The 11251-nt window shown below is 44.0% G+C and overlaps 1 protein-coding gene across 1 annotated transcript; it reads left to right on the top strand.

Moving 5' to 3' along the window:
- The first annotated feature begins 363 nt into the window (after nt 1-363).
- On the top strand, nt 364-10917 carry LOC149363407 (uncharacterized). Its single transcript, XM_089568523.1, has 2 exons — nt 364-675; nt 10444-10917. The coding sequence occupies exons 1-2, from the start codon at nt 364-366 to the stop codon at nt 10915-10917; spliced, it is 786 nt and encodes a 261-aa protein (XP_089424649.1).
- Nucleotides 10918-11251: the final 334 nt, after the last annotated feature.

Genomic DNA, 11251 nt, shown 5'->3' with positions numbered 1-11251 from the left:
AGCTATCGAAGGACGAAAAATGGATGCTCGAAAAAATATTGCTCACTGAAGTACACTGAAAGCTATAAAGCGCATCCAAAGAAAAAATCTTGTTCCGAACTATAACCGCAGATTTACAATAGGACCAATCTTGAAAAGATTCCTGTCAGAGAGCTTCATGAGCAGCCTCAATGGTCGTACTCATGAAGCCATTAGTAATCACGAACAAAGACAGTAGAATGGACTCCGCGATAGCGAAATCTTGCTCTTACATTTCTTGATGGGTGTCACGTGGGTAACGGCTTTCACTCCGTAGCCATAGTTGAAACCGTACGGAGTAAGGCCGTAGGCGTAGGGGTAGTGCAGAGGGTGGGCATAAACGCGATGGGTGTAGTGAGGGAGGTATCCGTAAGCGGGAACGTGGTGGACAGCGCCGACCACAGCGGTGGGCACCGAGCTGTGGACAGTGTGGACGGCTGTGGCTGCAGGCGTGTAGGTGGACACCTTGGCTACGGTGTGTGGGACACCCGGCTGAACGGTCTGGAAGCTTGTTACGCGGGAGGCCTTAGACACGGCAGGTGCGTGGTGATAAGTGGTGGATACGGCGGGGACCGCAGCAGCCACGTAGGGTGCTGGGACTACGGCATGATGATAGGTGGTGGCGACACTTGCTACAGGGACTGCGTGTGCAGGCACGTGAGTGGCGATGGCGGCGCTGGCCAGTGCAAGGATGAGGCCGAACTGGAAAGTAGAAGGGAGAAAAAATGTACCAAACTCTTAAAAACACGTGCTGATTACTTAGTAGCCGAATCCGTTTTGTTGCATTACTTTTGCTTATTAAAGTCTAAAGGTGGTATAAACATTTAAGCTCAGCAATGCGTTGAAGTAAGAGCATTTTCAACATCCTTCAAATAACTCGGACGGTAGGCTTGCCCCCAAATAGACGCTATTGCACTTTGAGGCCTGTTAGTGCTTGTTCGATTTTACATGTGTTATTGACTTACTCACGTTCATATTATACGCAAAGAAGTTAACTATTGGGCTAAGGAAACACCATGATGCTCTTGGGAGAAAGGAGATTTGAAACAATGAACGTTCAGTATGATATTACCTGTATCTAAACACAATGTAGTGACACTAGAAATACTTGTCAGACTCACAGTGATCATAGTTGTTTCTTGGGGAGTTCTTGGATGGGGCTCCAGACGACGACTTTGTACTGCAATGGTCGCGCTGTCTTCTTATATACCTACGGAGTGTCACATGTAACGTAAGAGTCGACTCCAGGAAAGTGGAAATAAAGAAGCAATAGGGAAAGAACTACATATATGGCGGATAAGAAAGCACCTCTGACACACGTCATGGGCAAAAATTACTGAGTTTTAAACGGGGGAGGGAAACTAGACGTAAGCCTTACCGCACTTCTTCACGGATGTTTTGATCGAGAAATCAAATACCGACGTAAGTACAAGAATGTTATCGCCTACAGCGGTGGAACTCGCAAGTTGTTGCCGTCTTCTCAGTGACATGCGCGGCGTGCACAGTTGACGGGGGCCCGTAAAGAGTCGTTATAGAGGCCGCCCAGCGACACGTAAAGGGTCAACGAGTGAGTGGCTGCGGGCGTGAGACCACTCAAGTTGTTTCGTGATCATTATCTCGCCGCGGACTAGTGGAGGTAACGCGATCCGTCCGTCTCAAATTTTCCCAATACTGTCATATCTCCCCCATCTTTTTGTGTGGACTCGAGCATTTCAACCCGAAGGTGGGGCCGTTTTTCTTGTTGAAGCTTTGTTCTTTACTGGTCCGCAGGTGGATCTCAAATTAGACTCTATAGTGAGTTGATGTCGAATTTTGATAAATGTCAATATCCGCGTCAGGCAGCGTTGTATTGTTTGTTATAGTTCTGCCTAAATGCGGATAAAAACAGATACTGGTCGTAACCAGCGCTTTCTTCTTCGCCTTTCAGGGTGGAAGAAAAGGAATGGCGTCATTTCCTTCAGGTGTATATTCTGTTGACGCGCCGAATTTTGAAAGTCGGGGTGCTGTATTTCGCGGTGTGCTCCTTATTATTTGAGTAGGCATCTTTTCACTTGACGCCGTTATTTCAAACGCCATGGTGTAAATACTGCGGCGGGGATTCGGTTCGACGACCGCCGAGCTCGCCTGTTGCTACGCCGCCACCGAGACATTCAGTTATTTGCAGGCGCAAGTCAGCCCAAATAAATAGTTTCGTTTAGAAGCCATTCTCGCTGTTTTCCTGGTCGCCGGACTGCAGTCACCACAACGTGACAACATATTTTGGATACTGTTGATGAGCTGTGTTCTAAGAAATGGCTTTATAAGGTTGTTCTGGCGCAAATATTTAAGTTGCGGCTTCAAGTTTCTTCTCGTGGAAGACACTAAAATTTTGAGGCTTTTTTATTTTCTGTCGACAACCAATGAGCAATCAAGTTCACGAACGAACAACACGCGTCTCTGCTTCAGGAGATCTAAGGTGCAGAGATAAAACGCTACCGAGAACGAGTTGTGATGCGAATTACCTGAATTAGTTGAGTTCATATGTCGCCATTGTTCCGCATTAGCCTAAGTGTAAGTGCGATAAAAAAAGGAAGATCCGGCCGCCGCGGTAGCTCAGTGGTTATGGTGCTCGACTGCTGACCCGCAAATCGCGGGTTCGATCCCGGCCGCTGCACTCGCATTTCGATGGAGGCGAAATTCGAGAGGCCCGTCCGTGTACTGTGCGATGTCAGTGCACGTTAAAGAACTCCAGGTGGGCGAAATTTCCGGAGCTCGTCTCTGCGGCGTCTCTCATAGCCTGAGTTGCTTTGGGACGTCAAATAACCTTAATCAAAAATGGTAGACCCGCGCTACGCACCGATTCTAATGTAAATACTTGCGCCTACTTCGTAATGCGATTGAACACTGAAAGGCGCATCATCTGCAACGAATTAATATGTCACTGGTAAGGTGTCTATGTGAGGTTTATGTTGATATACTTTATTTTTCCTTCTTAACTAAATATCTCAACTTCGCACCTGCTGCAATCCCGTTTAGGAGTTCTAGTACAGGTGCACACGATCCTAGTTTGCTTGCGCTAAAGGGAAGAATATTTTTACGTTACTGCTGCTGGCAAAAATGTTAAGAGAGCATCGTTTTTATCGAGGTACATTTTCCCCACAGTCCGATATTACATTACACACGTCTAGCATTCCTGGACAAAAATTTTTAATATGGGAATATTGTCAGGCACTGTTATAGAAATATTGAAGGTAATGAATGGTTCATCCTTGCAATGCGAGTTTAAATCAATTAAACTACTTCTCTATAACACACTGTTCTGTGCCCACATTAACTGCTGCCAGCTTGTATGGGGCACTGCAACGTATTCTTCATTAGAAAAAATTCATGTTCTGCAAAAAAAATTTCTTCGCTACGTCTTTAATGCGGACTATGGAGCACCCAGCAAAGCGTTCTTTCGTGAAACTGGCATAATTAAAATCTTTGATTTATAACAATATCCACTGAGTGTGCGTTTTAAACCAGAAACCAAAAATAACATAAGTTATATTCGACGTGTGGCAAATTTGAAAGAAAAAGAAGCGAGTTACCCTTTTAGAGAGCCTGAAACCTGGTTGGTGCCTACACCACGCATAAATACCGGTAAACAGCGCCTGCAATATAGACTTCCTTCTCTTCTAAACACATACAAATCTGCCAATTTCAACTTGTCTACCTGTACTCATCGTGAGCTGCATTGCTTATACATAGACTGTGTTACAAAATGATTTTTTTCTTTAAACTGCACTAAGAGGTGTTTTTTGTTTTCTTTAATTTGTATTGTTTGATTCATTGTGCTTTTGTTGTACTGCTGAAAAATATTTATGCAATAATGTTTGGATGACCATGTAAATTGCCCACATGTACAAACTAGAGGTAAGATTTTTTTGGTGTTAATGTGTTTTTCTCTGAATTGTTTTTTTTGTTTTCTTTATTATTTTTTTCTCGTCGCCTGTCACTGCTGCACGGTAAATGGGGGCTGCAGCTCAGTCAAGCTGTCTATGAATGCTTTTTCTGCAGCTCCTCTGTCACTTTATGAGGCCGAAATAAAATGATTGATTGATTGATTGATTGATTGATTGATTGATTGATTGATTGATTGATTGATTGATCAGCAGCAAAATCTTTCTTTTAAAGTTTTTCCGTTGGTCGCATTGTGCAGTCAAGAGTCCCATAGAAAACCAATTGGGAACCTTTTCCACGACAGCAAAAAGGTTCATAGCAAAAAAAAAAGGAAGCTTGCCGACGGGATATTTTTTTTTATTTCATACTGCAGATCATCTACAGATCCAAGCAGAACAAGATAACACAGATACACGGGTAACAAGTAAAATAAAAAGAAAAACTAAAAATAAAAAAGGCGAATGTATTGACCGTTATGTTAAAATCTTACGATATATGTAAAAAAATTGTGTTCACAAATTCTTTCTCGTTGAAAAATGTTTTCGTCCACAATTGTTAGGTATGCTTGTTTTCGTGGTAGAATTTTCGTTCAGACTGGTAAATGATCTCTGGAATTCGGTTCCCTTTACTGTAGATGCGCTCAATACTTTGGAAGAGCAGAAAAGTACCCAAACAGGTCCCTTCACCGCATTCGCGACGAATATTTTCCTTGGTCCATCATCCGACATTGAGGTGAATCTTGCGCATTCTAAGCTGTTTGTTAAATATTTGTAGGTACTGGTAGGTGGATAAGTCTGAATGCTTGAGTAGCTTTAGACGTGCTCTTTGGAGCGCATAAGGAACCTGTGAAGAAGTTTGGCGCGTGCCATTATAAGTACACTGAGGAGAAATTGAAGCTGGCCTGTATCTGCAGGGTGTACCGAGTTGTAATCACAAATAACACTCCCCTAAAAACCAACTTTTTATAATCTTGAAAACACCAAGCAACGAAATACAGAGGCCACTATCATTGGCGGCGAAATATTGATATTCAACTTTCTCAGCATTAAAAGCGACGCATTATATTTTGAAGTGAATGTCAATGTAGGCCAACATTAATTCGTCCTCTATGTACATTTAATATGCTAATTTTGTGTTTTAAAGATGTGTACCTCGTCTGCCGGAACAAAAAACTTGGATGCTGCTTCACCTACACTTCAGAACAGAGCGTAATAGCTTGACGGGACAGACATGTCGCCTCTGGCTGTTCTATGCGCATAGGTTGTGTTCAAACGCTGACGATAATTGGCGACTCTAATTAGGGACGGTAATTTGTGATTCTAGTTATGTAAGTGTTTGTTGCCTACTCTGCGGTTTGAGGTGGTAGCAAAACACTATCGCACTGAACGAACGCTTCTGAATTTTCTAGGGGTAGTGCACCCGGCTCGTGACCAAAAGGGCAGCGGTTCGATTTTATCTCGATCACTTTTTCTTCTCGACGAAAGTTCTTACAAATACGCCAATACCCTCTGGGCCAATGACAATTTTGTCACGACATTGAGTTTTTCGAGAACTGGACCTCTAACGATACCACATTAGAATTGATCGCTGTTTAACTTATGCTTTGTAATATGCCCTCTTGACACATCATGGTCATGGCATAACCTGAGGTCATTAAAGTTTTTTTTTTCATTTGAGATTTTGCAGTTTTACCATGTTGCAGCAAATGGTTATGAACTGAGATGCAAATTTCATAAGGGTGCGCGTCGGACTGGGTGATTTTATGTGAATAAATATCATGAGGAAAAAAAAAACTGCTTCTTAAAGAGAATCAGGAAATGTTAGAAGAAGAAGCGGGCAATATCGGTGGTACCTACCTAATTAAATATTTCATCTTCGAAACTTCATGCATACACTTCAGGTCGTTATTGCGAATAGAACATTTTCTTACCTCGCCTTTCAACGTTACGGACAGTTCGAGCCCTCATAGAGGTTAAGAGATCCGCATATGTATTTGGGGCTAACCGGACACGGTCTGGTTTCTCACGAAGTGTGATTATACGCCGACTACATACATTGTAGGAGGGCTCTAACTAGGCCTGAGTAGCGGCGTCGTTAACATATCAATGTCTTGCAACCAAATTATTTAACTTATGCAACACAGAAAACTACTGAAAATAAGAGGTTTTGTTGACTGGCAGGCCAAACATAATGAGTGGCTTTGAAATTTGTTTTCGAGCACGCGGATACATTAACCGGAGCGTAAAACATTAATGGAAATAATATAGTGGTAAGTCAGGCCGAAGGCACACGAGAGACGCAAAAACAGCTTAGGCTGGCACTGCCTTCTAACTAGTTGGTCTTAGCAACGCCAATCCAATTTATATCAGCGAGCGTATCAGAACAAACCAGAAGGGTTAGGAGTTCGGACGGCATGTTTTATAAGATCCCTGGTAGTAAATTTATTTCAAATTTCATGAAAAAAACCAGCTGAAAGTGAGCGCCTTGCTGTAAGCCGTTCCTTGAGTTCTGTTGTTCCGGCCTATGCTATAATTTTCATTTCAGGATTATATCAACTAGGGTTATATCAAAAGAACACCATTTGGCTGGAAACTAGACCTGGCAGGCTTTGCCTGCAGCTCTAAGACATGACGGAACAAGCAGCGCGACGGATGGGAGGTCGTACATTCTAAGATGCCTTAAAGTTGCCTCGCCCCTCTCTCTTTCTTCCCCGACATAGCCTCCACGTGCCACACCTGGCGAAGTCGTTGCCGCCCTACGCGTCTATCTAAGCCGCAGTTCAGCAGCTGTGGCAAGGTTATCTCTCTATATGAGGCGCTTTGATCGCAGTCCTGCGAGTCTTAGACCCCGGGGGATTAAGAATGCGGGCCCTGTATCTCTAGACCTCAGATCAACAATTTAGGCTTTCTCGCAGGAAGTCAAAACACTAGTTTCAAGATGCATCACTGACCCGACGGGTCAGTGATTGGAACCATACACGCATTTGAAGCAAATATATTTTTTCCCCGTTAGTGCCGCAAGTGGCACTGACGCTTTTGCACTTTTTATGACATGAATGGCACGCAGACGTTTCCGATTTGTAGTGCACTCTTCAGGTTGCTAACGAATCAACCTGCGTCAAGATGCTTTTGTCACTATTCAGAATGTGATCAAAGACCCTGGAAAATTTCTATGCGGTTGTTCCGCATTGCATTGTGAATTTGACAGCTGCTGCATTGAACAGCATTTAGAGAAACAGAATAAGATTTAAAGCTCGCTTGTTCAAGACGAACATTCTATTAGTTTTCTATGCTGGCTGAGTCACGGCGAAGTCACTTGTTTCAAAGGTGCTCTCAGAATAAAGATTAGTAAGAAGGATTTTTGGTTTTGTTGGTTTTGGGGTTTAACGGCTCAAAACGACGCAGGCTATGAGGGACGCCGTGCTATTCAGTCCAGCATTCATGTGTCTATAAGCGCTAGAGAGGCATACGTTTTAGATAGGAACAAAAACAGGGCGGTACCCGCATTCAAAATTTTCTCGCTAACAGCGGCCCACTTATACGAAGTTGAGCGGGTGAAGCGTTACGCATGCACTATGTAACGAAACACTGCGCGCTTAGCTTTACTTCTTCACGGTACGACTGCGCCTTGCGATGCAGAGATATATGACATTAAAACACCACAACACTTAGGAAATATCTTTTCCGTGTACTGAGCTCGCACTGAAGACAGGTTGATCACTTAAAGTTGTGAATAGACTGTAACCCATGCAGGTTTCACTGTCAGAAGAAACAATCAGTTGTGGCAAGAGAGGGTGCTGTGGGATTAGAGCCTTTAGTTCATTAGCTCGCATGTGCGGTTGTGCATATAATTAAGCGGAGCTTGATATTCTGTCCTACGTGCAATCACATCTTCGCTAAGGAAGGACCAGTGTGTAGCCATGCGAAACCGCACCAGTCGTTAGTACCTGCCCTCACATGCCTATCTCGCGAAGATGGTCTGTGGAGAGCGTAAATAGGGTTGGAAGACAATAGCAAGATCCATTCATTTCTGTGCGCACCTGTACTTTGATCATCAGCAGGATAACGTCCACTGCCTGATAATGGCCTCTTGCACTGATGTTATCCCTGCAGTGCGCAAGACGTGAGCGTTCTATCGAGAAGTATTGAAAATTGAAATTGAGAATTAGTTCTTGAGGAAAGAAAATGCGCAGTAATTGTCTCACATCTTGGTGGAGCCCCGAACCGCACCGTAGGGGAAGGAAGGAAGGAAGGAAGGTGGGAGTGAAAGAAGAAATGAAGAAAGAGGTTAAAATATTGCCTTCTAGCCTTGCGGATGTCTCGACTAGAAGTCATCATAATTTAAGAAGAAGGCGTTGTGTTCTAAGAGAGTGTAACCAACTGAATGCTGGGTAACCGGCGCAAAGAGAGTTAAGAGTATAGCCTGTGTAAAGAGTGTAGACAACTAAATACTGAGCGGGCCATACTGGGCGGGTAAATGGTACCGTTTTTCAAAAATTTAAGTCACCTCTTTATTCAGACAACTTGCAACTTACAAACTGACACTTTTTCTTGAAGCCGATGCTCAGAAAGTTTGGTAAATAGTAGTTAGTAGAACTTGATATTGGAGAACGAAAAAATTGCTGCAGAGTAGGCCACGCAGCTCTCGACAGGCTTCAGTTCGTTTCAATCGGCTGTGAAAACTTGGTCTATATTTAAAACCATAGTTCATTTTACCTGCGAAATCCGGTATATGCTGAACTGAATCTGCCAAAAGGAATGACAGTCCTTTATTGTTCCTGTCTGGTCTCCTTTCAAGTCATTCTCGTTCGCTCCGTACTACTCTTGTGGAACGTGCTCTATTGGGCACAAGATAATTTCTAATTTCTGCAGGATAAGTCGCAGTCAGTATCAAATTCAACCCTTTCTATCTTCTGTGTATTTGTAGCACGGGCCTGAGACCAACGTAACGCAAGGAATTCTCATGACACAAGACGGCCAAGTACTGTCCACATGGTTAGGCAGGATTACGAAGACGCGTATGTAGTATGAGAACACCGACATGCAGCCTACAAAAACGCGCATGAAAAAAAAAAACACTCAACAGGCTTGGAACACTCTTATCGAAAGCAAGCGGGTAGCATGTGTTTGACATTGCAATGAAGGCGAGATCCCACAAAATTCTGCTTGCAAGCGGAAACGCATTCCGACAACGCACAGGCTGTTGCCCCCGATGCTACCAACACAGCGTCACGTTTCCCCGATAGCGATCTCAAAAGCGCGCCAACGTTCGCTCCAGGCATAAGACTCGTACGATGACCGGATTTGTGGTTTTGTATTTTATTGAGCACCGTAGAAAGAAGTACCGATCTTTCTTAGCCTGCCCTAAGCGTCACCCCAGTCCCGTGCCTAACCCCTCCTCGCCCCATCGTGCAATTTTTTATTTTTTTGAGAGGGGGTGGCGAAGAAGGTCAAGCAGCTGGAGTTAGCATGCTGTATTGATACCTAGAAACTCATAGGTCGCCCCATTTCAAGTGCTGCGCAGCGAAAAGCTGTCAGCAACGATGAACAACACGTGGAGGGCGTAAGTCTTCCAGAAGCTGCCAAGGGGTAAAGGTCGGGAGGGCATTTTATTGCGTCCGTGGTTCCCAGCCGCTTCCCTCTATTTTTCGCTTCTGAGGACTGCTTTTTTAAGATGAAAGCTGGAATAAAGAGGACCCACCACCGTGATTACATTACGCCGTGGATCCGTATATAAGAAGGATTGACTTACATGGGCATCGTCACTGAAGTCAGCTCTTCGGAAGCCACCTCAGCCAGCAACCGACGATGATCGCTGTAAGAAAATTTCTTCAGTTCTCGAAATCTTGTCCAAGCGCAAATGTCAATATTACTCTTTTCATATGACAGCTTGTTGTCGTTATTATAGCTAATATATGCTACAACGCTACCAGAATATGAAGAGTGCTAGGAAATAATTCTACGACAGCTAAAATGCGAGAAATATTGACAACGAGGCTGAATGCTGTCTATATTCCTAAAACATCGTTGGTTGAACTCCCAAGAACGGAGAGAAGAAGTGATCTACAACATCTTCAAACAAAAAAATGAACAAAAGCTATTATAGAGCAATCAAAACTCAACCTCGCAACTTGGTGGGGCACACTGTAGCCGGAGTATTTTGTAGTCCCGAAGAACTGCGTGATGGAAATGTGCTCAGCCTAAGTAGAATTGAAAAGTGCTTACACTTATATGTGGATTACGTACATAACCCATCACAACAAGTTTTTTGCCGCCCAGTTTTACAAAAGGGCAATTTAGTACTTCTCAATTTTATAACTTTGTTTGGTTGCATGATATATGCGCATATAATGTACGAGGATCTGCCATATGTTTATTTGCATCCATAATGTTTCGAACATGAACAATTCACATTTACTAATAGAATGATTTTTGATTAAGAAATGCTTGTGCACCAGCACGCTTACATTGAAAATATATATCTGAATACATATCTGTTAATGAGACTGCGTCGATCCCAAACTTGTTGCAGTTCTACTCGTGCCTCTTGGTGGTCCTGGCCAGTAGTGCCTTCGCTGGATTCGTGCCAGTGGCTGTTCCGGCAGTTAGCAAAGTGTACGTGGCAGCCCCAGTTGCAACTAGCACCGTTCACCATGCTCCAGCCGTGTCTAAGGCTACGCGGGTGTTCAGCTACCAGACCGTGAACCCGCCAGTCCCGAAGACGGTGGCCAAGGTGTCCGTCCACACGCCCGCGGAAACCACCGTGCACACTGTCCACTCCTCCGTGCCAACTTATGTGCCTGGCGCCGTTGGCCACTTCCCCGCTTACAGCTACGGGTACTACCCGGGCCACCCTCTGGGCTACCGTTACGTCCCTGGCTTCGCCCCGTACGGACTTAGGTACGGCTACGGCTTGGGTCACGTCGCCTACGTCCGGCCACACGTGAAATGTGAGTCCACTTGTGTTCATCGCGTATAAGACCTCCTGCTTCTTGTTGATAAAGGAATTGCTAGTTATGACTGCCAATCTTTTTGGCAGTGCACAGAGCAGAGCTTCAGTATCAACACACATGGGCATAACAGAATTGCTCAAAATACTTCGCGGCATATTGTTGAACAGGGTTTGATTTTGCGCAATGAAACAGCAGGATGACTTAACGTATGAAGTCGAACACTGGCTCTATATTGACTTCCTTTGTAAACTTTTAGATCACAATACCTTTTTTCGCCTTTATTGACACAGAGAAGAGTGCAATAATGTTTCTGTTGCTTTATTTCTTTTCCAGAGACAATCCAAACAGTGACTACACTTT

This window comes from Amblyomma mixtum, chromosome 2, assembly GCF_055824585.1.
Source record: "Amblyomma mixtum isolate Tamu chromosome 2, ASM5582458v1, whole genome shotgun sequence".
Lineage (NCBI taxonomy): Eukaryota > Metazoa > Arthropoda > Arachnida > Ixodida > Ixodidae > Amblyomma > Amblyomma mixtum.
Note: the sequence above shows the minus strand (reverse complement) of the source record. Positions and strands in the feature narration are given on the sequence as shown.